This window comes from Ictidomys tridecemlineatus, chromosome 6 (genome assembly GCF_052094955.1).
Source record: "Ictidomys tridecemlineatus isolate mIctTri1 chromosome 6, mIctTri1.hap1, whole genome shotgun sequence".
NCBI lineage: Eukaryota > Metazoa > Chordata > Mammalia > Rodentia > Sciuridae > Ictidomys > Ictidomys tridecemlineatus.
The window spans coordinates 106,514,591-106,541,555 of record NC_135482.1 but is presented as its reverse complement, the minus strand read 5'-3'; the positions used below and the strand labels follow the sequence as shown (position 1 = coordinate 106,541,555).

The 26,965-nt window shown below is 49.0% G+C and overlaps 1 protein-coding gene across 1 annotated transcript in view; it reads left to right on the top strand.

The window, feature by feature from the left end:
• The window catches only part of Prmt8 (protein arginine methyltransferase 8), an 86,959-nt gene that overhangs the window by 44,104 nt on the left and 15,890 nt on the right, over positions 1 to 26,965 (top strand). Inside the window, exons 3-7 of the mRNA XM_078015389.1 lie at positions 1,816 to 1,971; positions 5,621 to 5,684; positions 17,694 to 17,836; positions 18,373 to 18,460; positions 26,112 to 26,227. Of these exons, the coding sequence (XP_077871515.1) occupies positions 1,816 to 1,971; positions 5,621 to 5,684; positions 17,694 to 17,836; positions 18,373 to 18,460; positions 26,112 to 26,227 (567 nt within the window). The remainder of the gene's footprint in view (positions 1 to 1,815; positions 1,972 to 5,620; positions 5,685 to 17,693; positions 17,837 to 18,372; positions 18,461 to 26,111; positions 26,228 to 26,965) is intronic.

The following is a 26,965-nucleotide window of genomic DNA, read 5'->3' as shown; positions in this document are numbered from 1 at the left end:
AGCTGCTTCCCTCTGCCACACTCTTCCCCATGCTGTTCCTGCCTCACCTGGGGCTCTGAGGAATGGAGCCACTGTCTCTGGATTGAGAGACTTCTGAAACTGTAAGCCTCCAAATAAACTTTTCCTTCTCTACAGTTGTTTTGGTTGGGTCTTTCTTCACTAAAACAAATAGCCACCCAGCACATAACCTACAAAACAAATAGCCATCGAGGAATCGCAGTCAAAACTACAGTGAGACACCTGTTCAGTGGCTAGATGAGAAACAACTTGGACTCTCAGACGTTGCTGATGGTGGCATAAAATGGTACGACTCTTTTGGGAAAAGATTTGGCAATTTCTTATGAAATTAAACGTGCACCCACCTTAAGATGCAGAAAATTCAGCTCTAGGTATTTACCCAAAGTAAATAGGAATGTGCATCCTCCAAGATCCTTACACAAGGATGTTTATGGCAGCTTTATTTATAATTAACAAACAAACAACCCTGGAAACGATCCAGACACGCATGAACGAGGGAGCAGACAAAAACATTGGTGGTGCTGGTGCCATGACGTGCCAGTCAACAACAAAAACTGCAGCAGAAAACAAACCTGGATACGCCAAGCCATGAGAACGAGTGAATCTCGAAGCTTTACATGGAGCAAAGAAGCCAGACACAAAAAGGCGCATGCCAGCCCGTTTGATCTGCACGAAGGTCTGGAACAGGCAGGAAGAAGCTTGGGGACAGAAATCAGAATATGGGTCGTGTGGACTCAGGCCGCGTGGACTCAGGGAGCAAGGCACCTTCCAGGGTAAAGGAAATATTGCGGATCTTGCCTATGGCCACGGTGCCAATGGGTACGTGTCAAAATCCTCACACTGGCCACTTCAGTCAGGTGCCACACTAGGGTGTGGCAGGCACCCGGGACCCCACGGAGGGCTGTGGCCATGAGATCCCAGCCTAGTGACGTCCAAGCTTGTGTGATGTTCACGCATGAAGTGATGCGTGGCCACTCTTAAAATCTGAGCTTTTTATTGTATCCAAATTGTATCAATAATGTTGATTTCTGTGTGTGTGTGGGGGGAAATAACCCAACACTGTTGGTGATGAGTTAGCCGAAAGCATCTGCCGGTAATTTGAACGGCCAGAGGTCCCTGCCTGACCCCTACACAGATCCATCTTGTTCTCACTGGGCAACAGACAGTTTTCACAGTTTATCAGGTTCCAGTTTTTACCAAGCACCTACTTCTGGAGAGACAAGCACGTCTTCCATTCTCAAAAACAAACAAGCCAATGAAATGGAAGTATACACACATAAAAAACCCGTCTTTAATAACCTGTTCAGGAGCTGGGGCTGGGGCTCAGTGGCAGAGCCCTTGCCTCGCACATGTGAGGCACTGGGTTCGATCCTCAGCATCACATAGAAATAAATAAACAAAATAAAGATACCCTGTCCATGTATAATTTTAAAATATTTTTTTTAAACCTGTTCAATGACAATTCTTTGGCTATAGCAGAAAATTCTGCTTCAGATCTAATTTAAATCTCTCACACTGAGTTGGAATTAATTGCTCCCTGTGTTCTTTCGTAAAATAGAACTTTCTAAAGCTCGGACCTGAGCTTCTCTTCTGAGGGCACCAAGTTATTTTTCTGGGTGGTTTGGGACAATGCAGGGAGTCTCTGGCCCAGCTGCCCCACCCTAGTTTTCTGTGGCTGTGCCCCGTGATACTGAGGTTCTGGAAGCATTTTCTGGGGTGGTCCAGGGGTGCCTGGCCCTGCTGTCCCCCTGGTATCTCAACTGCCTTGACCTTGCCTTCCCTCTCCTTCCACCACAGGAGATGCTGAAGGACGAGGTGCGGACGCTCACTTACCGGAACTCCATGTACCACAACAAGCACGTGTTCAAGGACAAGGTGGTGCTGGACGTGGGCAGTGGGACTGGGATCCTCTCCATGTTCGCCGCCAAGGCCGGGGCCAGGAAGGTGTTCGGGGTGAGCGCGCCCTGCCCTCCCCACCGCTTCGGCTTCCCTCCTGGAGGGACACGCTTGCTCGGGAGGAGTAGAGAAAACCAGGCTCCCTGTCACCAGGCATGGCCCCGACCTCTTGCCTCTTGGCTCTCCTGATTTTGGGGCCTTCCTGAGGTCACCCTTAACTTCCAGAACCAAGTTCTGCCCTGGCTGATTAGACATGAGCTCTGGTCTGACCCTCTGCACTTCCACCCATCGCGTGTGTGACCTGGACGTTTTGCGTCTCTGTCTTCATCTATAGAATGGCAGGTCGGCAGAACCTGGCCCAGAGGCTGGGGTGAGCCTCAGATGAGGCAGTGCTCAGAGGGTGCCGGGCAGGTGGCCAGAGCTCAGGGCTTGCTGTCATGGCTGGGGGATAGGGGCCCTAGCAGAGGGCAGGCAATCTCCTTTCTCTATCTTTAAGGAGCAAGTTGGTCCCTTTAAATCTGCGTTGGCGCTGCAGGCCTCTGGCCACGAAGCCAGGACAGGGAAGGGCAGGGAGAGTCGGAGCTGGAAAGAACTGGGAAGAGCTCTGAGCTGCCGGCCTTGATGGAATACAGAGGCCGACCCCCAGTGGGCTCCAGTGGGCACGTGGCAAGGCCCTGGGGCCTGGAACAGTGTGCAGGAGCGTCCTTCCAGCTGTGCTGGGCCACTGGAGCCTGCCCTCAGGTCAGAGCCCCCAAGTCCCCTTGGGCACCCTGGTCCCCGAGGCTGGCCCCTGAGCCTCCAACAGGACAGTGCTCCTTCCTCTCTCATGCCCCTGGGACAGCGGCTGTAGAGTCTTCCGAAAGCCCAGGCTTTCCTCAGGTACCTCGGATGCAGCCTTGACCAGGAACAGCGTGAAAGTTCAGCGGAGGCCTGTGCTGAGGGGAGGTGCCCATGTGATGCCCAGGAGGCACATTGTCACCTGTCGTCATCGTTGTCATCATCATAGTCATCATTGTCATCGTCACTGTCATCATCACAGCTGTGGCCCCTCCCCATCAGGCTTCCCTCTCTAGGTCCCCTCACCAGGACAGAGGCCCCCAGCAGGGCACAGATTCAACCTGCAGAAAGGTCACGTGCCTTGGAGGTGCCCTTGGGGTCATCTGGTGACCCCTGCCTGCTTTCTTTCCCAGGGCCCAGGCCTAGGTCGGGGACGGGACAGTGCTGTCCCTGGCTCCTGAGTCACGGGGCTCCAGCCAAGGAGCTGTCCAGAGCGCCCAGCTGTGGGGACTTGGCACAGCCTCAGCGGCTCTCCTAGGCAGCCCGCCACCGCCCACCAGGCTGGGCTTCTTTCCGGATGGCTCATTTCACAGGCTCTTCCCTCCCAGGCTCCCTTCTCCGCCCCGGCTCCTCCCCAGGGAGGGAGATGGTGGCCAGGGTGGAACAGGGAGAAGGGAGGAGAGACCACTGTGAGCCACAGGAAGTGGAGACAGAGGCAGAGAGAGAGGGAGGGAAATGAAGAGCAGAGGGGACCAGAGAGACGCCAGGAGCCAGAGAAACAGCAGGATCAGAGAATAAGAAGGAAGAAAAAGAAGGAGAAAGTGTGAGAGAAGGATGGGAAGGCAGGGCCATTAAGAGGTGCAGGAAGATGACAGGGACGGGGACAGAGTGGCCTGGTGTGTCCGGGAAGCCGTGGGCAGCTGGTGCTGGAGTTTCACACTTGAACCCGCCTTGTCCTCACAGGACCACCTGAGGCGGGCTGCACCTTTTCTCGAGGCCCGAGAGGCCCAGGTAGAAGGAGGTGGAGGCCCGATGGGAGACCAGCTCCTTGGCCAGGAGCCTGTGTGTTCACCGTTCACCTCAGGAACCTCATGGGGATGGTGGGATGGTGGCAAGGGGGAGAAGAGAAGGACAGAGGCATGGTTCTGAAGAGCGTGAGACCCGAGGGCCAAGAGCCGGGCAGCCCAGGAGAGAGGAGGGCCTCCTGGAAGTCCCTGAGCTTGGGCCAAGGTCTGCCTGCTCAGCTGTTCCTCTAACAGTGACCAGACCCATTTCCAGCCCCAAAGGCAGACACTGATTGTCAGAAACTCCCTCAGTGGCCCTCTGCAATGACTTCTGAAGGGAATGGTCCCTTCGTGAGGCCCTAGGACAGTCTGAGATGGGGCCTCAGTGTGAAGGTGACAATTATTTATTGTCAAGCCCAGGACCTGGGCACAGGCTAGCCCTGTGGGAGAGCCAGCTAGGGAGGTAGGGGCAGCGCTTGACAGAGGCCCATCTGTTTCCCAGAAATCTCTGATAGCACATCCTAGGCCTGGGGCTTGATCTCCAACTATTCCCACAAGGTCCTGCTGTGAGCTCATGACCCATTCATCTCTCAAATATGTTGGCCCTTCACTTAGGAGGCTTAGGGATCCTAGAAAGGACTTCCAGATTAAAAGAAATAAATCCTTTCAAAAGTGGAGTCTGCAGAAGGGTTGCATGAATCAGCTTTCATTACTGTCACAAAATACTCCTGATAATCAACTTAAAAAGAGGAAAGGTTTGTTTTGGTTTACAGGTTTTTAGGTTTCAGCCCATTGTTAGTTGGTTCCATGGCTTTTGGAATTGTGATGAGGCAGCACATCATATGGCAAGAGAAAGGCCTTACCTCATGGTCAGGAGTGAAATGAACAAAGACCTGGGTTCTAATATCTCCTTCAAGGGCATGTCCCCATTGACCTCACTTCCTCCCACTAGGCCCCACCTCCTAAAGGTTCTACGACCTTCCACAGACAGGCAAAAAAGTCTTTTAGTAACTATCCCAACTATAGCAAGGGATGAAGCGAACGTGTGTAGTGAGGTAGGGGAGCATCTTAAGACCAGTCCTAAAGTCCTGACCTGGCATTTCCCACATGGTCAGAAGTGTACATGGTTCACCTTGGGAGGGTTTAATGTGGGGAATGTAGAGTAAGGTTTGTGGCAACTCTGGCCAACACCTCCCTGGGAGGTCAGTGGCTGTGTTACCTCTTCCCATTCTCCTCTAGCCAGGAGGTGAGGATCACCAGTTCTTCTTAAAGCTCCAGAACAAACATCAGGTCCTTCATCATGGGCTGCAGCCAGGTGTTAGAACCTGATGAAAACAATCCAAATTAGTGGAAGGACACTGGACTTGAGAGGGCACAAATTCTGTCCCTAATTTATTCTGCCATTATTTATTGTGCAGCTATGGGCAAGTCACCACACCTCTCTAGATCTGAAACTTCTCCATTCATTAAGCTGGTATTGGATGTTGTATGAGTCCGTTTTCTGTCACTGTGACAAAATACCTGACATAAACAACTGTTAAGGAGGAAAGGTTTATTGACTTATGGTTTCAGATATTTCAGCCTCTGGCTGTCTGGCTCCATTGCTTTGGGCCTGTGGTGAGGGAGAGCATTGTGGTTGGAGTATGCGGTAGAGCAAAGCTGTTCCCCTCGTGGAAACTGAGAACCAAGGAGAGAAAGAGAAAAAAGGGTTGGGGTCCCAGTATCCCCTTTCAGACCACGGACTCAGTCACCTAACTTCCTCCCACTAGGCCCCGCCTCCTGTAGGTGACACCCCCTCCCAATAGTGCCACAGGCTGGGGAAAGCCTTTCACACAGGGGGTTTGGGGGCTTCCCAGATCCAGGCTGCAGCAAACATGCTGTGACTCTTCTTGACGTGCTGCTCCTTTGTTCTGTGCCCTGTCTAGATCGAGTGCTCCAGTATTTCTGACTACTCGGAGAAGATCATTAAGGCCAACCACCTGGACAACAGTAAGGCCGCCTCCGAGTCTTTTCCCATGGATGGGGCGGGGAGGGGGCTTGCGCTTTCTTATTTGGGGGTCACAGACTGACATCCTAGGGGACAGTCCAGAGCTCCTGGCCTGGGGTGGTGGAGACCCTCACTGAGGCCCCTGAGAACAGGACGGCCACCCCGGGGTCTCAGGTTTTCACCTTACCATGCCAGCCGAGGGTCAGCTCTCAGCAGGCCCCACCCCTGACTGAATCCCTGACCATCCTGCCTCTGCTTCACCGACCTGGAGGCACCTTGCTGAGCTCTGCAGAAGGGCAGAGCTCTTCCCTCTCCCTCCTCCTGTCCTCACCATCCCCGGGCCTACCTCTGCCCATCACCTGCCCCCGGCCATCCTGGCAGACCCCTGTGGCCAGTGGACTGCCCAGGCACCATGCTGCTCCTGGGAGCTTCTGCAAGCTGGAGTCTGAGTATAAAGAAAAGTGCGTCCCCTCCCTCCCCTTCCTCCTCTTGCTCCTCGCCCATGGACTGCGACATTCCCGGCTCCTGTCTTGGTGCCCATCTTAGACCTGTCGGGGCCCTGGTCCGAGGACCTCCCTGAGCAGGATCTGCCATTTCTGGTCAGTGGGCCCAAATCCGCTGGGAGCAGCAGGCCTGGGAGGGACATGTGCACAAGAAAGAGCCCACGTGGAGTCCAGAGGTGGAGAGGATGAGGCTGGGAGGGAAGGACACTCCTGAGCGAGGGCAAGGTTGAGGGCCGGTCTGTAGGCCTGGGGAAGAGGCTGGAATGGGAGTCCCTAAAAAGCCTGCCTTCCCCCTCTGTGCTGAGGCAGCCCAGCTCCATGGCCAGGCTCCCTGCTGGGCACCAAACCTCCTGCTCCCCTGTGGGGTATCTGCTGCCCAGATGTCCCTATGGGTCTGACCAGAGATGCCAGGTCCAGTGGTTCTCTTGCCTCCACACACAGTTATGGACTGACCTATTTCCATGTGGCCTCAGCCCTACCACTTGTTTGCTGTTTAACCCACTTGCCTAGACCCCTTGAAGGGACGGTAGTATGGTTCATTCAACCAACTTCTGTGTGTATCCCTGTGAGCCAGGCTCTGTGGACAGAGTAGGGAATAAAACTACCTCATGAATTCTGTGTTCCAGTGGAACGTGGAATCACAGATGCTAAACAAATCAGCCAAGAAAAATACCAGAGGGTGATAAGTGCTCCTCTGTGCACTGAAGTAGTGATAGGATAGAAAGGGACCCGGTGGTTACTTTAGGTTAGATGCTTTCTGACGGGATCACATTTAAACTCAAATTTGACTAACAGGAAGGCACCAGGCTGACCAAGTGCCTTAGTCTGTTTTCTATTGCTTACAATACAATACCTAAGACTGGTAATTTACAAAGGAAAAAGGTTGACTTTGATTCACAATTCTGGAGGCCAGGAAGTTCAAGATTGGGCATTTGTATGGGTGTGGGCTTCTTGGTTCTTCAGCTCATTGTGGAAAGTGGAAGAGAAAGCAGGTGTGTATAGAAGCAAGGTCACATGATGAGAGAGAAAACAAGAGAAAGCCAAGGGTCACAACAACCTGCTCTGGTACTAACTAACCCCTCCCTCAAAAAGACATGAATCCATTCACTGGGACTCCAGGGCCATGACCCCAGACACCTCCTCTAGGCCCCACCTCTCAACACTGCCACACAGAGGAATTAAGGTTCCAACACATGAACTTTCCAGGGACACACTCAGACCAAAGCACCAAGTTCAGAGGAAAAGAACCCAGCAGAAGTTACAGGACTCTGGGCAGGATCGAGAGTGGCCTGTCCCCATGAAGGGGTTCAGGTGATGCATCTCCGGCAGATGCATCCCAGACAAGATGCCGCGTTCTCGTTACATGACACTTTAGCTTCTCCTGCTTTGACCACTTGGTAACAGCCATGTCTATCAGGCTTCTCTGTGGCAGAGTTGCCCTGTTCCCCTTTGTGATTAGTAAGATTTCCTGGGGAAGTTACTTTGAAATCATATTAACATCTCTGTGCTAGTCAGCTTTACGTCACTGTGACAAAATACCTGACATAAGCAACTCAAAAGGAGCAAAGATCTATTTTGCTTCACAGTTTCAGAGATTTCAGCCCATGGTCACTGAACTCCATTGTTTTGGCCCTAGTGGTGAGGTAGGTCATGGCGGGGAGTGTGGTCGGCCAACGCTGCGAACCTGCTGAGGGCCAGGAAGCAGAAAGAGAGGAAGGAACCAGAACAAGACCTACCCTTCAGAGACACACCCACAGGACCTATTTTTTCCAAGCAGGCCCCTCCTCCTAAGTTTTCTACCACCTCTCAATAGCACCAGCAGCTGGGACCAAGCCTTCAACCCATGGGATTTTGGGGGACATCACAGATCCCAGCTAGGAACAATGTCATTCCTCATCAAATATTCATCTTTTATTTATTTATTTACTTACTTCTCTATTTATTAATTTATTGGTACTGGGGATTGAACTCAGGGTCACTCCTAGGGGCACTCGACCACTGAGCCACATCTCCAGACCTATTTTGTATTCTATTTAGAGACAGGGTCTCACTGAGTTGCTAAACACCTCACTGTTGCTGAGGCTGGCTTTGAACTCATGATCCTCCTGCCTCAGCCTCCTGAGCCTCTGGGAGTACAGGCGTGTGCCCCCGCACCTGGCCAAATATCCACCTTGTGTACGTGTGCACTGTACCTCCGCCCATCCAGCTATCCAGCTACCTTTTTTTTTCATTATGTATTAATTCCTCTCCCCATGGACTCCTAGTTTAATTTAATGGGTTGTGCTTGTTATCACTACTTACTTGGATACTCGGGCTGCTCCCAGTTGGGTCCCTGGGCACCCTTCAATCTGGCTTCTGTCTTTTCCATGCACTTCATTCCCCTTTTGCAAGTTTTCTCACTCTCTGGCAGCAGATGGTCCAGGCTCATTCAGGTTGTCATGGGCTTTAGGGTCCTGATGTTCCTAGGCTGGTTGACCGCGGAAAGCCAGGGAGTGTGTGCACCTCTATACAACGCTTATTTGTCTGTATCTATTGTCAAGCCTGCGCTCCAGGGACACCTCCACTTTTCACCCAGGGCCACAGGATTACTCTAGTTTTTCCCAGCCTCCCATTATTTGCATGCTCACTTATCCAACCAGTCCCTGCCGGGTATGACCAATCTCCCTGTAGCTGCCGCCACCTCCTGCCAGTTCCCTGGGAAGCCTTCTCAAGTGGGCCTCCTCCTGCACAGAGGCCTCTTGGCCTTGGGCCTCCACTCTTCTGCACCAGACCAGGGCTCCTTCTCCACCCTCTTGGGCTCTGATGTGCCCAGCTGGGCCACCCTCTCCCCACGCAAGCTTCACCTTTCCCAAGGCAGCCTGGACATCCAGCCCTTGTGCTCCACTGAGGATCTCTAGGGTGGAATTGTTTCATGCTATGATTTGGTAGCTCAGACTTGATTCTGTGCCACTGAGGCAAAGACCCAAGAAGGCTAAACCCTACAGTTTTCTTCTAAGAGAAGAGCCTCCCCATGCTTCGTCCCTGTTCCTCCTCCTCACACACACTGTCCCAAGGAGGGGACTCCTGGCAAAGGGGACTCCGTAATGCCAAATTGTCTATTTCTTAGAGGTTGCAACAGGTAGGGGAAGTTGACAGAGCCACCCGGGGCCCGGTCAGCTGCATGAGCTCACAGCCTTGGCATGGGGACTCAAAGAGGACAGTTCAAGTGCCCGGATGCTTCCATGGAAATGCTTTGAAATGTCGCCATGGCCAATTGTGCCGATCTCGGGAGTGTGGGGGTGGAGACGTAAATAACAACATGGGACACAAAATACCCGCCTCCGTCTCTCTCCCTGTCCTCCACACGCAGTAACTTGGGACTGATTGATTCACATGGAGACACACCTACAGGAAGCCACCTGCAGCAGACACGCAGCCTTCATGCCCCTCACTCCCCACGTGGCCCTCACACACGTCCCTGACTCCTCTTTGCCTGGAGCATCTGAAAACCATCATTTCCTCTGTGACGAGGAAGCCACTGTACTGCCCAGGTGCTTGGGAATCCTGGGTCGCTTGTGAGCGTTGACACGGGAGTGCAGATTGAGAGGATTTTCATAATTCCACATGCAAACACTCTACCCATTTGCTTCTCAGAAATCTAAAGGAAAACAAAATACCCCTCCTTTCTCTTCCCTTTGTGCATGTTCTAAGCATAAGTGTCATGGGTGGAAGAGATCAGAGGGTAGCAGGATGCAGCCCAGTGACAATGGAGATAGGGGCCTCTGAAGCCTTTAAAGAGCCTTTGTTTGCTCCCCAGAGAGGAGATACACCATTGCACAGCTTGCTGGGTTACTGGGAGTTATAGATAATATAGGCAAAGTGCTTAATGCAAGCCCTCCCCCATAATAGGTGCTCAATAAAGCAGCTGTACATTATTTCATGTACAGGCCTGATGCTCTCCACCTTGATAATTCTTGGCCACGCACTGCGAACCTTACCTAGATGATGCCCGATTCTGTCTCCCTACAGTTTTCTTCCATGCCACGCAGGTGTGCCATTCTGGGATGACCCTCTTGATCCTCCTGATGGGGATCCCACTACCAGCCATCTGGGGAGGTGGGGTTGTCAGAAAGCACTTTTTTTCCACGGAGGTGGACTTTGCTTCCTGGTAACCTTGCCAATGTTCTATTTCTTTCCTTTGGGGCCACACAGAGCAGGGAGCCTCCCTTCTCCCACAGACGCAGGCTACAAGCCCACTTCCTGCCCCTCTTTGCTTGGGAGGTTTGATTGGACTCCCTTCTCCTCGGGCCAGGTGTGCTTCTGCGCCCCCCCCCCTACCCTCTGAGGGTGGTGCTCAGCCAGGGGCCTGGGGGAGCCACACACTGTACCTCTGACAGCGCAGCTCCAGTGTGGAAAACACTGTGCCACCCTGTTCTAGCTGGGGACCAGCTACAGCCTGTGGCCGGTTCCCACACTACTGCTGGGCTCCATCAACCAGCCTACCTCTGGATGCTGCGTGTTTTGCATCCAAACTGGGAGTCGAGTTTCTTACTCATACTAAATTTCACACTGAGACAGTTGGTCCCTTGTTACAAACTACTAAGACTCCCACACCCCTCCCTCCTCAAACCGACCCATTTGTGGATGCCCCGTGGCGAGTGTGGGGGCTCCTGTGGGCTTGTTGACATTCTGCTCTTCACCAGCTCCTTGGAATGCAGTCATGAAGCCAGATGTGAAGCCCCCTGACAATCTGCCACCTTCTCCAGTGGGATGCAGTGGAGGAGAGGCCTCGTCAAAGTCCTGCTCCCGTCTCCACCTGGTGTAAGCACTGGCCCTAGAACAGGACTTCCTGAACACTCAGCTTGTGATTTTCTGCCTTGGTTTCCTCATCTGTGAAATGGGAATAATTGTGATTCCTATTTCACAGGGTTGCCGTGAGAATTATTATATATTTGCTTCAGTAAAAGTGTGGCGATCTAGGGCATCTGACTGCTCAATTTTCAGTAAATTTGTGGAATGGGTGAAGTTTAAGGGCTTGAAATTGATCATGGTGGAAATGTAAATATTTCTAAGTATTCTTTGCTACCAAGAAATCAGAAGATTCTACAAATTAGGCTTTCATCCTCTTGAGAGCCAGTTGCTGAGACCCTGCGGCACACCACAGTAGCGTCTGGTGGGCAGCAAGTAGCCAATGCACGGTTAGCTACTGTTGCTGTTATCATTTCATTTATTAACTTGACTAATGACCCTATCAAAAGAAGAAACGAGAGTAATCACCTACAAGTGTTTTTAATGAACTTGTACTAGTGCCTATAGGCCATTGGTACATCTTTTCCTAACCGCTGGTGAAATAACCAGTTAATAACCTCAGAGGGAGTTTCACTGATTCATCCCTTTAGGTTTTATTGTCCCTCATGCCAGACCCTGAGCCAGGCACCAGGGAGTGTGACAAGGACAGTAAAATTTTTGCTGTCACCAAGCTTCCAATGTCACAGAGAAGATAGCCGTGAAGGCGAGTGAGCAGACAAAATAACCACGTGATTACAGAATGGGAAAGTTCTTAGAAACACGCTGTGGTGATGGAGAGAACCAGGGGACTGCTTTCTTTAAGAGTCAGTTCTATGCATGCCCCTCTTCTCAGTCCTGCCCGAGTGACGCCGCAGGTGGGGTGTCCTTAGCCTGAAAGTCTTTGCATGACGGGGGTCAGCAGGCGCTCTGATTCGGGGCTGCCGGCCACTCTGCTCCCTCCCTTACTTCCTTCTGGGGCTGAAGGTGAGCATCGTCCAGGACAGCACTGGTAAGAAGGGGACAATTTTCAGAGAAGAGGGTGCTGAAGCAGAGACCTGAAAGATGAAGAGGTCCATGATAAGAGGGGGGGGGAACAGTGTTTCACACACAGGGACAACTGTATAGTCATCTCTTGTGTCAGTCGGGAATGGGTTTCAGAACCTCCTGAAGAGGAGTGTTCCATCACTGGACCACATCCTTTATATATTTTATTTAGAGACAGGGTCTTGCTAAGTTGCTTAGGACCTTGCTAAATTGCTGAGGCTGGCTTGGAACTTGTGACACCCCCCTGCCTCAGCCTCCTGAGTTGCTGGAATTAAAAGCATGTGTCACCATGCCCTGCTGGCACCAGAATCTGAGGATGCTCGAGTTTCTCGTCTCAAATGGCACAGTAGCACATCGCCCAGGCCCATCCTCCTGGGTACTTGAAGTTATCTCTGCCTTATTCATCGCTCTGAATACAATGCAAATAGTTGTTCGACTATATTGCTTAGGCAACGGTGACAAGAAGAGGAAGTCTGTGTTCGGTAAAGAAACAACTTTTAAAAAATATTTTTGATTTCATTTTGGTTGCATCCGCAGAGGCTGAACCCACAGCTGTGGAAGAGCATCTTCGTCAATTCCCTAAGATGGGGCACAATTCTGTCCGTCCCCTAGTAAACCTCCGCTACAGCCAGTGAGTGAAAGTGAGATGGGGAGTGAGTTTTTGAGTACATGAATCCAGGGGAAGCTTGGTGGTCTTTTACACACCAACTGATTCACTCCATCCTCCCAGGACCCCTCCCTGACCCCACCAGCCAGGCCTCTGCTCTCCTCTGGCAGGCTGGGCCAGGCCAGGGGTTTTAAGTGGTAGATGGTGTTTGGGGATGGGGAAGAGTTCTAGTATGGCTTACATTCACTGCTTAGGGAGGAGAGATGCCAGGTGGGGCTTCTGGCCAGAAAAAGCCTCTGACTGAAGCCAGTAGGACTTCAGCTTCTCTCCGGGGAGCCAGAGCAGGCTGGCACACAGAAGGAGGCAGATCATGCACTGGGGACCTCAAGCTTTATGCTCTTGGATGAGTAGGAATCTGGGTACCATAGAGTGGTACGTATTCTATGGAAGGTACATGGCACCCGGGGCCACCCATGCCACTCTAGTGATGGGGTCTGTTTGCTGCAGGACACACGCCAAGTCCTACTAGATGTAGAAGATAAAGATACTGATGTTCTTCTCCTGTCACCACAGGCTCCAGATTGGGCTGGTTCCGACCTCCTTGAGACAGGTTTATGCACATTTCTGGGCCTTGTAGAAAACAAGGGCAGGAAGCTGGGGCAGGCGCTGAGGCCAGGGAAGATTGATGGGTTCTGTCCCCGCCCTGGCTGCTGGTGATGCTTCTCTCTCCTCCACCTGTCAACCAACCTGACCAGCGTTCAGGAGCAGGACTGTCGAGTCCTTTCCCTTCTCTGATTTCTTTTCTCTCAACTTCCCAAGCTTGAGGATGATCTCTTCATTATTCTCTAAGCAATCCCAGGTAGCAGACAGGTCAGACATGATTGCATCCACCCACCAGGCAAAGGGAAGGGACCTCAGCGGGGCTGCGTGCCTTGCACAAGACCACACAGCCGGCTTGGGTTTGGGTCCAAAGTTTGACTCTGATGAACTCCACTTCTCTCATCAGGCAAAGGGATGAGTAAAAAGAACCATGCAAGTCCCTGGGAGGATGATTGAGATAATATATGTGAAATCACTCTGCATGTTGCTTTTCATAATTAGGATGAGTTGGAAGATCTTTTGTTTCTTAACCCAATGCATGCACTCTCTCTCTCTCTCTCTCTCTCTCTCTCTCTCTCTGAAATTGCTCATTCATTCATCTATTCATGCAGTAGCGAGTTTTGAATGCTTGCGGGGAGTCAAGTGCTTTGTTAGATCCTGGAAATAGGAACCTAGAATAGACAGCGGGAGCTGGAGCTTCTAGGCTGGAGGCGAGTCAGGCCCTCAGAAGGTGCATGGCAGTCAGCATGGGTGTCCCCCAAATAGACAAGCAAGTGAAGTTCTGAGGGAGTGGAGAGGGAATGGCCAGGGGCCTTGCTGCAGTAGAGTGGCATTGTCGGTGTCACTGGCTCATAGTGTCCTTCTTGTCCTCAGGCACATGACCCTAATGCCCACTTTTCTGTGGGACAGTATTTGCTCCCAGATGTGAGGAATTTAAAACGGGAACATCACTAACTTCAGACTCCACAGGGTCATCTGATTTTGGTGGATGCAATGGAGGCTCAAATGTTGTGCTGGCCCAATGAGGAGGTTTTTAAATTTTTAATTTTTTTTTTTTTTTTGGTACCAGGCATTAAACTCAGGGGTATTCGACCACTGAGCCACATCCTCAGCCCTATTTTGTATTTTATTTAGAGACAGAGTCACACTGAATGCTTAGTGCCTTGCTTTTGTTGAGGCTGGCTTTGAACTCACAATCCTCCTGCCTCAGCCTCCCAAGCCACTGGGATTATACACATGTGCTACTGCGCCTGGCTCTAATTTTTCAATATCTTTTAAAATATTTTTAATATATTTTTTTAATATTAAAGGCAATAAAAATTACCTTTAATCAGAATGATTACATTTCTGAAATAACTGCTCAAATTGAAAGAAAAAGAACACTAATATAACATTTCTGGATGTCTAATTTGCTACAGGGGAAACTTCCCAGTTTAGAGTCGATCACTCCCTGTTGTGCATTTAGTTATGATTAATCATCCTGAAGTTGACGAGCCAGGATCCTGTCACAGGTAGTTGAACAAACGTTCTACCATCCTTATGGAATAAGAATGCAGCCCCATTAGTGTCCTCAATGCCACCTTGAGCTGGTGCAGTTTTAGTGATGTGGGGTCCAGATTGGGCCAGGGTGTCTGCAGCCTGAAGCTACCCAGAACCTTAGACCCCCTTGAAAAACCGTGATGTGGAGAAGGGGAAACCGAGCTGTGAGTCCCCACAGAATTCTTCAAGCCAGCCTCATGCCATATGTTGGTCCAGAGCCCCTAACAGATTGGCCCAAATTCCACCACAAGAGGTATCATTTTGCAGATGGGAAATTGAATTTGGAGATTGAAGTGGTTACAGCGATGACTACAGTCCTCATAAATATCCATGATTCATCTTGGCAGTTGTGTTTGTGTCCATAGGAACTATGTGGCCTCTGAGAAAAAAAATCAAGCTCAAGAACTGTTGCAACCGAGAACTAAACTGGATATTGTAGGTGGCACTTTATATAAATGCCAGCTGCCCTTACCAGGACTCATGAGTAGTAACCAGAAAGGTCACAGAGGCCTGGGTCAGGGCCTCACAGAGTGCCTTACAGAGTGTGAGTGCTCAGTACGTATTTGAAGGACCATAGTGTTTTGGAACTGCAAAGGATTTCTGATACAACTTACTTCCTTTGTTTCCCCTCTTTTCTTTTTACTACTGAGGAGACTGAGGTCCCAAAGGAGAGGCGGTGATTCCACAGGATTCATTGTCAGTTGAAACAAGAGCATAAATTGTGGCCTTCAAGATGACAGCATAAAATGGTGCGGGTTGAGCACTGCACAAAAGCACCTGGACAAGGGTAGGAGTAGAGTCTGTGTTCCAGTCCACATCTGAACCCAAGGGAGGTGTTTCTTCTTCCTGTTGCAAAGCACCTGTCTGCCTATCAAGCCATCTTATCTATTTATCTGTCATGAGCTATACTGATCAGGATATAGCAGCTGATGGATTCGAGGGCTAGCACAGAGGATATGGGCAGTATTCACTCGCTGGGGGCAGGGGAAGCACCCAAGAATATTCCACATACGCCTCTTTGCTGAACTAGCCTATAAGCGCTTGTCCATTTGTTTCCCACAACTCCTAACGGAGCCCAGTCCACTGAATCGTCATGGGTGGAGCCTTGTGTTAAACACCCCAGTTGGAGGCCCATGGGACTCCAGAGGACAGAAGAGACATGTCCCTGGTCATAGGGAGGCCATGATATAACACAGGAGGAGGGCTTGACCCACAGCAGCCTAGACACCTGTGGACATCAGGGAAGAGCCTTCAGGAGTCGTGAGAAGAAGGAGGAGAAGGAGAATGGCCATTAAAACACTGTAAAACTGTTTACCAAAAACTTAGAGAAGCCAGACTTTGCAAGCCAGTAATTAGGCAGGTAGGTCAGGCGTGTAAGACTAAGAAACAAATTAGGCACCGTTTGCATTTGCAAAAATCCTTGATTTTGTGCCCTGGTGAATTCTCTTGGTGTATCTTGGGCCCTGCTCTTGGTTGAGCCCCTGCCCTGGGGTCTCAGGGCCCTGGAGAAGGAGAATTTTGGCAGGGACTCAGGAGTAGTAACCAGAAAGGTCACAGAGGCCTGGGTCAGGGCCAGCGCTCATGTACAGTCTCTGGCTCCTTGTAGAGGAGGGTCTTCCTGATGACCCCGGATCAAACACCAGAAGGCACAGAGTGAACCAGCACTAGAGGTGGCTAATGGGCCCTCCGTCATCATCTGTGTTGTCCCCAGTGAGGACACCAAGTTAAGCCACTGGATTCTGTGACCTTTGCCCAGGGACAGCCTTGTGTCCAAATTAATTTTCATGAAACTCAGACTGATGACAGCTGTGGTTGATTTGGTACAGGCCACCATGGGTTCCTGTCCTCAGAGCTCAGGCCCAACGTGGCCTTTGGGGCGATGGGGAGGTGGGTGCTGAGCGAGAATTTCAGAAGGAAGTAGCCAACCAGGACATGACTCTGTCAATTCAGTAGCAGCATCCAAGGTAGATTTTGCTCTGATCTTTTCCGCCACAAATAAAAGAGAGAGAGAGAGAGAGAGAGAGAGAGAGAGAGAGAGAGAGGAGACTCCAAAATCATGTATATGTCTGTGTCAGCTGATCAAAAATCCAACTAAGAAGTTTCACCAATCACAGTGGGACCTGGGGTTTTGGAGCTGACTCATAAGCAGAGGCCACCTGGAACAGGGCTTATTACCGTCCCTGCTCCATCCATCCATCAACAAGAAGGAAGCTGTCAGGTCATTTCTACCTTCTGCTGACCTCAACAGTGGGCCTGGACTTCCCATGTGTCATTTCTTTAATCAGTACGACGTCCCTCTATGTAGACCTTACTTTCCCCCATGGTTCTCTGGGGAATTGGCATTAAGTTAGGTCAAATAACACGGGTAAAGCCAGTCAGCGAACCATTAGAAGACCCAGCACTCACCCCCAGGTTTCTGTGACTGTGGAATCCAGATCTTGTCAAAACACCAATTTGCCTCCCTCTCAGACACCAAGGGCACCCAGGGGTGGGTGTTGGGTGCTGACTGAATAGATACAGGGGCATGGAGGAGGCACCCCTTGTTTCTTTGCATTTGAACGTCATGGTCACCTGGCCCTGGACGGGGATGCTGATGGGAGGATTACTGTCCCCCCATATCAGACCTGGGCTCTGTTTCTGCTGCCACCGTTTGACCTGCAATGTTCCGTTTCCTTTGTTGTAAAAATGAGAAGAATAATGACGTGCTTACATCATGGGGTTGCCGGGAGAGCTAGCTGATGGCGAGGCATGCCAGCCCTCGTAACTGCTTAAAGCCTTTTAGTGGGCAAATGTGCAAGCAGCGTTCAATGATCTTAGTACAGATCAGCTTGGCCGGGAGCGAGGCACGTCACTTCCTAAAGGTAGAATTGGAGATGTGCTCTGAAGTGAGCAGCTCATGGTTCCTTGGTGGGGTCCCCACAAAGCGTGGCCTTGGGGTTTTTATTTTCCAGTCATCACCATATTTAAGGGTAAAGTGGAAGAGGTGGAGCTGCCCGTGGAGAAGGTGGACATCATCATCAGCGAGTGGATGGGCTATTGTCTATTCTATGAGTCAATGCTCAACACGGTGATCTTTGCCAGGGACAAGTGGCTGGTAAGTGTCTCACAGGCTGTCCCCGCATTGTTCTGCTGGCTGTCTCGCTGCTGTCCCCGTGGCCTACAGCCTAGGGAGAACACGAGGACTTTAGAGAGAGCTCTCCCAGGCCGCTCTCTGTAAAGCATATCTGCTTTAAGGGATGGGAGGCTCACCCTGGTTCCACAGGCAACCGTCAGAATGCACGATTGAGGACTAACAGGGGCCTTTCAATAGTAGACGCCCATTTGCTGCCCTCAAGAGTAAAGTCTGTCCTGTAGCCCTTGGGACTCACAGAACTGCCAGCGAGCAGACGTGTTGCTTACCTTGGCTTTGAAGTGCCCTCGACTGTGCATTTGTCCCCCGACTTCTCCTTGCTCCAAAATAAACACTGAGCATGGCTGTCCCAGCCCTGACCCTGGACGAGGCGACAGTCCCTTGAATGAGAAATGCTGGCGAGGGGATGCTTGTCTGGTGACTCTATGTGCAGTTCAAAATGTGATGTCTTTGTCAGGTGAATAGATTACGAGACCCATTTCCCCACCATTCATCAACAGAAACCTGGAGGGCTTATGTTTCCAGACCGGGCAGCTTTGTACGTGGTAGCGATCGAGGACAGACAGTACAAGGACTTCAAAATCCACTGTAAGTCACCTTTTCGTTCTGCCTGGAACTTCTGTTGCACACTGTGGGTGGGAGCCACTTCAGTGGGCCTGAGTGTCATGGACACTGCCACTCTCCCCGTGGCAGAGTTTGTCTGTGACCCTTTCTGGATTCTTCTCTGTGTTTCTCTCCAATCCCAGGAGAGGGAGGTTTAAGAAAGAAAATAAGCGATATGGCTGGTAAAAGAGAAATGTCCTGATGTGAGAGAAGGGATGCAAAGCGAATAAGAAAAGAATTGCAGAGAGCAGGGCTCAGTCATCCTAAAGGCCATCACAGGGGTCCGCGGGGGCAGGTCTCCAGCCAGGCCAATCACGGTGAATCTGCCTTCAGGCCACTCAAATGTGTCAAAATAATTTCGATTCCTCTTCACATTAGGTAAAGAGGTATTCTTCCCTGAGGTTCTTTCAGAGATTGGATAGCAGTAGGGTGGGCAGGAGGGGAGACTTTGCTTTGAACAGTCGAACAAATGGTGTGTTCATGTGTGTGTGTATGTGTAGGTCTCTGCGTGTGCGTGTTCAGGGGGAGCAGGAGGCTCACATTAAATGTGTATTCATAATGCCTCACCAGCTGAAAAGGAGCGACACTGTTGGACACAGTGGCTCATTCCTGTACGTCCAGCAAATTGGGAGGCCCAGGCAGGAGGACGGCAGCCTGGGCAATTTAGCAAGACCCGGGCTCAAAATAAAAAGGCTGGGGATGTAGCTCAGTGGTAGAGCACCCCTGGGTTCGATTCTCAGTCTCTCTCTCTCTCTCTCTCTCTCTCTCTCTCTCTCTCTCTCTCTCTCTCTCTTACACACACACATGTGCAAAGGTTCTCTTAAAAAAAATTTAAGTAAAACAAACAAATGAAACAAAAAACACTCTCTAGTATTTTATCTGGTCTGGAAAGAAAAGGAACTATTTTATTCTATTACCTTTAAAAGAAAACATTTCTCAGCAATGCAGGCCTAGTCTGGGGAGAAATCCCACTGTGTGTGTTTGTGAGGTTAGACACAGCTGCATCTCCTCAACCAGATTCAGACATAATGAAAGAGCAAAGAATCAAACAAGCAAGCACACAAACAACTAGTTGGAGCAAGACACAGAAGCTCTGAACTGTCCAGGAGAATCAGTCGATCCTGCCGTGATGGCGTGGACAGGCCCTGCTTGACAAGATTACTGCAGAGGGCTTCGAATGCTGATTAGGTGAACCCAGGTCTCCTGCCCCCAGAGGCCAAGAGTCACCAAATTGTTGCCCCCTTTATTCCAACAATTGTCATCTAATCATTAGTGCCACCAGTGAGGCCTCCACTGGACTGTGCTAGGGAGTGTGTGTGTGTGTGTATTTGCACACTTTTCTGGAGTTGCAAAATCAAAGCAAGATGTTCAGAGCCAACTTCAGGAGAAGTTGGGACTGGGACAGTTGTTTGAGTCTCCAGGCCCTGGAAACCCACTCAGAGTTCTGTTTCTGGCTGATCTAGTACGATTTCTAATATTTGACCTAAAGAGGGAAGGAGATAAATCTCCAAATGAGAGCAAGCAACGGGTTGGGTACCTTAGGTTAAATGCTTTGAAGTCTGCCAATCCTGAGTTTCAACTCTGGGCTTTGCCGTTTCCTGACTGGGAAATCTTGAGCAAATGACCTAACACCTTTGAGCCTCAATTGAAGACAGTATCATCAAAGCCAGTGACTTGTCACAGGGAGTCAGTGAGGTGACATGTGTTAAGGGCGCAGCCGTTCATGGTGCTGTACGGGTGGACTAGACCAGGTCTCCTCTCTGAAGCTAAGACTACGCCCCTTTCCGCTCAGGGCTCTGCCAAGCCCTCTGGCCCCTCGTGGCTTGGAATCTAGGGCAGATGTCTTCCCAGGGAAGATTACAGAAACAACTCAACAGTGAACATTGATCAAATGTGTGTATAAATAGGACATGCGTTGCCCTGGAGCTGCATTTGGGAGCTCTCGTAGCGTAATTGTACTGAGCGGTGTTTTGAGGGGAACGTTCAGGTGCATTCTCTATTCTCATCTCCACTTAAATCTTTAGTGAGCTCCAGCCCTGGGAACACCTTTTAAAGAAGTTTCCTCGTGGTTTCCAAAACAAACAGATCTCATCCCTTCTTTCCTTCCACTGGGTTGTGCTTGGAGTCTGCAGGATGTAGACAGCAATGAACCAGCCACCGACAGAAAAGGATTGGGGGTCCAGAGAGGAGCTGAGGGGACAGGAGCTGCTACTCAGGTGCTAGCCTGGGACTGAGCATCGTGTGATTTATTCCTTTGATTTCCAATGCATTGTTCCTAACTTTTGGAAAAGAGCAAAGTCTAAAACTCAGCCCCCATTTTATTCTTATGGAATGTTTGCTCCGAAGTCTTTGCCAAGAAAACAAAACAACAAAAACCGGAATAACAAACGTGCATGCACGTGAGCGAGCGCACACAAACACACACACACACACACACACACACACACACCACTTAAAACTTATTTAAAATATTGTTAAGTTTTTCTATTGAAATTTTTAAACTATCTTTTTTATTTTGTAATGGAAGCAAACACATTAGAAGTGTCTTTCAGATAAAAAGAGGTTTTAGTTACTCTGAGTTCCAAATCAAAAGAATAGCATAAAGGCTGCTGGTTGCTAAGGGAACAATTATCAGCAAATTTCAATTGGCTCAAGAATCAGCTGTCAAGGAAAAATCTTAAAGTGGGGCAGGAGGATGAGACGTGCCCAGCCCCTTCAGAAAGTAAACTGTTAGGGGAAAGACATCCTTTCTTTTCCTCTTCTCGCCTTTTCCTTCCTTTCTCTCTCCTCCCCTGGATCCCTCCCCTTTCCTTTCTGAACCACATGCAACAGGGGGAACACAAGAAGGAGTGAAATGCAGAATCTGCCCTTGATTCGTTCACCACCCATAGAGAACCCATAGGAAGACAGAGACGAATGATTGGCATATACATAGTTTGTTGGATAAAGGAGTAAAAAAAAAGTAAGGCATCAGAGAGGTGGGCACGGTATAGTGCTTATCTCTGAGAGAGGAGCAGTGGGAAAAAATCCTACTATAAAAGGCATTTATGGAATCTCCAAGTTGGAAGGGAACGTGGTGGGTTGTCTATTTAATTTTATTCCCAACACATGACTCTCTACAGCCACTGAGATTTGGAGAGATGGGTACCAGCTTTCTCAATGGTGAGAAGACTGAGAGGGAGACTTTGTGCAGAAGCAGCTCACCCTCAGTTGAAGGGTGGAAGGGCAGCTCCTCTTGGAGGGCTAGTGGCTATCCCTGGGTTTCTCCTTTATTTCTACTCCCAGCACTTAGAGTGCTATTCTTGGGTCCACCCGCTTTTATGCAAGGAGTTGACGGTGAGAGCCTAAGATGCATACCAATATTCTGAACATCTTCCCTAGTGAATAGAGGAGAAATTGCATTAGTGCCTAGAAGGCCCTGCTGGTTTTCTCTGACATCATTCTCAGGCAGTGCCATTAGCCCCAGCAGAGAAACTCAGATCTCTGGAGCCAACAAATGGAGAGAGGATGTAGCTATGGCTCACTCCAATAAGAAGTCAAATTTGTTCCATATTTCTGTTTCTCTGGCTTTTAAAAAAATATTTCTCTCTATATTTTGATTTTAAGCAGTTTCACATAGATTTACCTGGGTATTTTTCTTTGTATTATCCTAATTGGGGTCTTACACAATACTTGGGTGTGTAAATATATATATATATGTGTGTGTGTGTGTGTGTGTGTGTGTGTGTGTGTTTCTCTGTGTGTGTGTGTGTTTTCCTGTCTGATCTCTTTCTTTTCTTGATCAGAAACTCCCATTAAAGATATGTTAGGTATTGTTTGTTGTTGTACCATAGCTCTTGGATGCTTTGTTTATTTTTTAATTTTTTTCTCATTGTATTTAAGTTTGTCCTTTTTGGACCTGATTTCTAGTTTGTTGATTATTGCCTCTGATGTATCCATTCTGCTAATGAGCTAATTAAAATAATTCTTCCTCTCTGATATTGTGAATTTGATCTAGCATTTCCATAGGCTTTAAGAAAATTATTTCCATCTCAGTGATGAAAATCTATGTATGTTCATGAATGTTGTCTACCTTTTTCTAGATCTTTTATCATAATTAGTATAGTTACTTTTTCATGTGTCTTATAATTTTCCATTCATGCTAGACATTGTGGGTAAAAGAACAGTAGAGACGGAAGAATAATATTTATGCTCAGAAAAGAGGCTTTTCCTCTGTCAGGCTATTAGAATGGGGGTTTGAGTCAGTATAATCTGTAGTTGTGGACTTTGTGGTTTGCTGTAGTTATGTTCATTACACCACAGTGCAGTTCTTTTCAGAAGCTAATTTTAATCCATAAACAAAAGATTCACAGGTTCCTCTGCTAGATAACTAACAATATTTCTTGGTGGCTAGTAGCCATTACCTCACATTCATTCATTCAACAGATAATACATAATTGCAATAAAAAGTTAATGCATTTGATTTGAAACATATCCCATTCCTGCTCTTCTTCTGGAAAAAGAGCCTAGTGGGAGTGAACAGTCAACAGAAAGGAGAAAAAATGTCTACCCTGGTTAATCTGTTTCCTGAAGAGTTGGAGGTAGGGCAGTCTAGCTGGGAGATAAGACATCAGTTAAGCCCTAGAAAGGTAATGAAAACACCAGGCATTGCAAAGGGGTATAGCATTAAATGTTGGGGAATGGATTGCAACGTGAAAAGCACTATGTTACCTTCGGCCCTGTACCATGCCAAGGGCTGTGACTAGATACTAAGGATACAGAAGGAGAGGCCCACGGTCAGGAGTAGCTGGAGAAAGTGTCACAAGGTTCATCATTTCAGGACTTGAAAAAAGACTTTAAAGATCATATACTCCAAAGATTTCCAAACTCTGGTTGGAATTGCCTATATAGATTTTATTTTAAAAATCCAGCTTCCTGTAATTTTTGTTTTCTAGCATTTTCATTGACTTCAAAAGTTGTTTCCATCTTACTGGTAAAATTCTCCATCTATCCATGCGTGTTGTCAACCTTTTCACTGCATATTTGAACATACTTATTATAATTACTTTTAATTCCAACATGTGAGTTATGTCTGAATCTGATCCGATGACTCTTTTTTCTTTTGATATTAAGTCTTTCCCCCCCCTTTTCTACGTGTGTCTTAATTTCCTATTGATACAGCAGACCTGTATGGGCCCAGGAGTCTGCATTTGAGACTGTGTTCCAGATGAACTCACAGAACCACTAAATCAAATTTCTCATTTTACAAATAAACCCAGTGTCATACAGCTCAGAAGGCAGCAAAGACAGAGCACAAGCCAAAAGATGATAATGTCTGCTGTGTATCAAGTTCTATGTGCCGAGAACGATCTTATGCACTTTACAACTGCTATCACATTTAATCCTCATAATGACCCTGACGGCAGCTGCCGCCATCATCATCATCATCATCATCATCATCATCATCATCATCATCTCTATTTTATTTATTTATTTTTCAAATTGTACCTTTATTTGGAGTCTTTTTTTAAGCATCATGAAGGATGGATGTAGTAAGATATGGGTGGGTGACATGGACAAGGAAAAGAAATATGAGAAACAAGAACTGATTCACATCTCAACTGTAGACATCTTAGACAAATCAATTTCAGGAAAGAGTACATATGGAAATGGAAGAGCTGGAAATGGATTCGCTTAAAGTACCCCTGTCCCTGGGAGTATTTGAAGACTCTCTTAGGAATACTCTTTAGTTGGAACTGCTGGCATAAGGCACAACCCAGAAGATCATTCAGGAAATTTTTTTTTTTTCTGGAAATGGGTTCCTCACCTCTATTTTAAAGAGGAAGAAAGTGCCACGGGCTTAGAGAGGATTCATTCTTGCTCAAGATGACATAGCAAATAAATGGCAGAGCTCAGATTTGAACTCCAAAGCCCAACAACCCTCAGCAACCCTCAGGATTTGCCCAACACTTCCACTGAACTCTAACGTCATGGTGGGATCCAGGAGAGACAGAGCAGGGGCGTGGCTGCTGGTCTCTTAAGGGGGTTTTAACGGAAAGCAGTGTGTTTTAGTATGTGTTTTCATCTGGGGAGAGGATGAGTGGCTATTTCCAGGTTCTGGGAGGGAGACTTCTCTGTAGCCTGTCCTATTGCCAACCGGGCAGCTTCCTCTCCATTATGTAGGTTTCAAGTGGGAGTTTGGCACCCACCTTGGGTGATTGAATGGGATTTGACTGGGGTCTTATCCTCAGGCTGGAATTTCACAAGTACTCACCCTCTGGGAGACGATTACTTTTCCTGCTTTCTTTTCTCCCTGAGAAAGGTCTTTATGTACCTTAGGAAAGAATCTGAGTCAAAGGATCCAGTCTTTCATTGACCACTCTCATCCCGCTCCTCATCCACCCACTCTGCTCCACACACACAGAGCCATGGGTTCCCCAAGGAACTTTTTTTTTCCCCCTAATGAATGCTCTAAAAAAATTAAACTTCATAAGATTTTAGAGAAAAGCACTTCTACTACAAGGCATTTATAAACCCGGCTGAATAAACAGATAAATGACATTCAGCTGCCCAGGAATCAGCCTCTCTGCACAGTGGGGTGAGAACGTGACATAGCTGTGGCGGACTCAGTTGGGTCTCTGATGCTCAAGGATTAGGGGGACAAGTTTGGCTCCATGCCTACCTTCATGATTTCCCCAATGAGTGACAGGAGCCAGATTTTTTTGTATGAGCCAGATGCCAAATTCTCCCAGCCACAAATTTCTTATCTCTCGTGCAGAGATATTCTCCAGGAGTTGCTGGGTAGATTCAATGAAGGTGATGATCAGTGGTAGCAATTATGACCATCATTGATGACCTTGAGCCATGTGATTTAATTTCATTTACTCACCAACTCTGAGACCCCAAATCTTTCTCCCTCTGAAAGAAGCATCTTATGAGTAGTCTGAAGAACAAGGCCAACACACAAGGCTGGGATGGTTTTACCCCACCTGTGGGCCATTCCTTATGGGATGGATCCTTAGTGCTTCATGGCCTGTGGAGACAGGAAGGCTCTCTTGGACTCACTCAGTGGAGAAAATTGAGGTTCAGAGGGTTGGGGAGTCTGCACAGGGCCTGACTTGTCCGTGACGGTGTGGGGATTCACATCTAGTCTCTTTCACTTGAAGAGCCCATGCTTCCTTAGGCTGCATTAAAGGGTCAATGGGTGGGGCTGGGAGAAGGGTGAGAGAGGGGTCTTTTAGGAGAGGAGAACAGCTTGAGCATAGAAATAGGAAAGCCGCTGGCAGATGAGGGAGTTCATAGGACACTCCGCGGCTTAGCAAGGGGACACAAAAGTAGACACCAGGAAGAGTAATTTGGGTTCTGGTTTTAGCCTAGCTCTATTCTACCTGTGTGAACTTGGAGAAATTAGTTTCCCAGCCTCTCTGAACTCTAGTTTACCAAATTATAAAATGGGCCCTGCCTTTTCTAGAGATAAAAATGGAAAAATTGGTAGATTGCCAAGCTCCCCATGCAGGTAAGCAGTGCTCACTCCATTGGATGCTGGGAACGTGGGCTGCCCCCACCTTCTGAAGCAGGCTGTGCTCTAGCACTGAGGAGACCACGTGAGCTTCGGGGGTCCTGCAGCCTGCCTTGACATCTCGCTCTGTCCCCACAGGGTGGGAGAACGTCTATGGCTTTGACATGACTTGCATCCGGGACGTTGCCATGAAGGAGCCCCTGGTGGACATCGTGGATCCAAAGCAAGTGGTGACCAATGCCTGTTTAATAAAGGTCTGGAGACATCCTGGTTGGGCCTGGGCATGCTGGGAACCCAGCTGAGCCACCTTGGAAAGCCAGGCATGGGGTGGGCCTGGAGTGTGGGCAGAACCAGCTCCTGCACTGCCCCATCCCAGTGATGCAAGGCCACCTTGGCCAGAGCTCAGGGTGCTCTGCGGTGACAAGCCAAAAGCTGGGGTTCTCACTGAGCAGATCCCCTGAGGGGACTCCATGGTGGCACAGCTGAAGGAAGAGGGTCCAGATCAGGGCCCTGGTGGTGTGAAGAGGGATAGATGGGGGACAGTCATCAAAGGATAGGATGCTGTGGAGCCAGGAGGGTATGTGAGGCTTGGGAAAGCGAGTCCATTCAGAGCTGGCTGTGCATCTGGAAAGAGCTCCCCCCAGCTCAGTCTGCCATGCAATTGTCTCCACTTCCGAGAGCTCTCATCTGACCCAGCCAGAGCTTCTGGCCCCTTCCTAGTCCTGCTTGCTCGTTTCTGCTTTTAATATCTTTTCTTCCAAGGCCTTCTTTCATAGTGCAGATGAACAGCTAGATGGTCAGTGTCCTCTCCATACCCGTCCTCAAGGCATGCTTATTATCAGCTACTCAAACACACCCAATTACAGCACAGATGAAAGCTCTCTTTCCCTCCCCTCCCTTCCAATCCCATACTCCTCCGGGGGTGACCGCTCTTCAAGGTCGGATTGACTCTTCCAGTTCTCATTCTATGTGTTTGCATTTATACGTGTCGA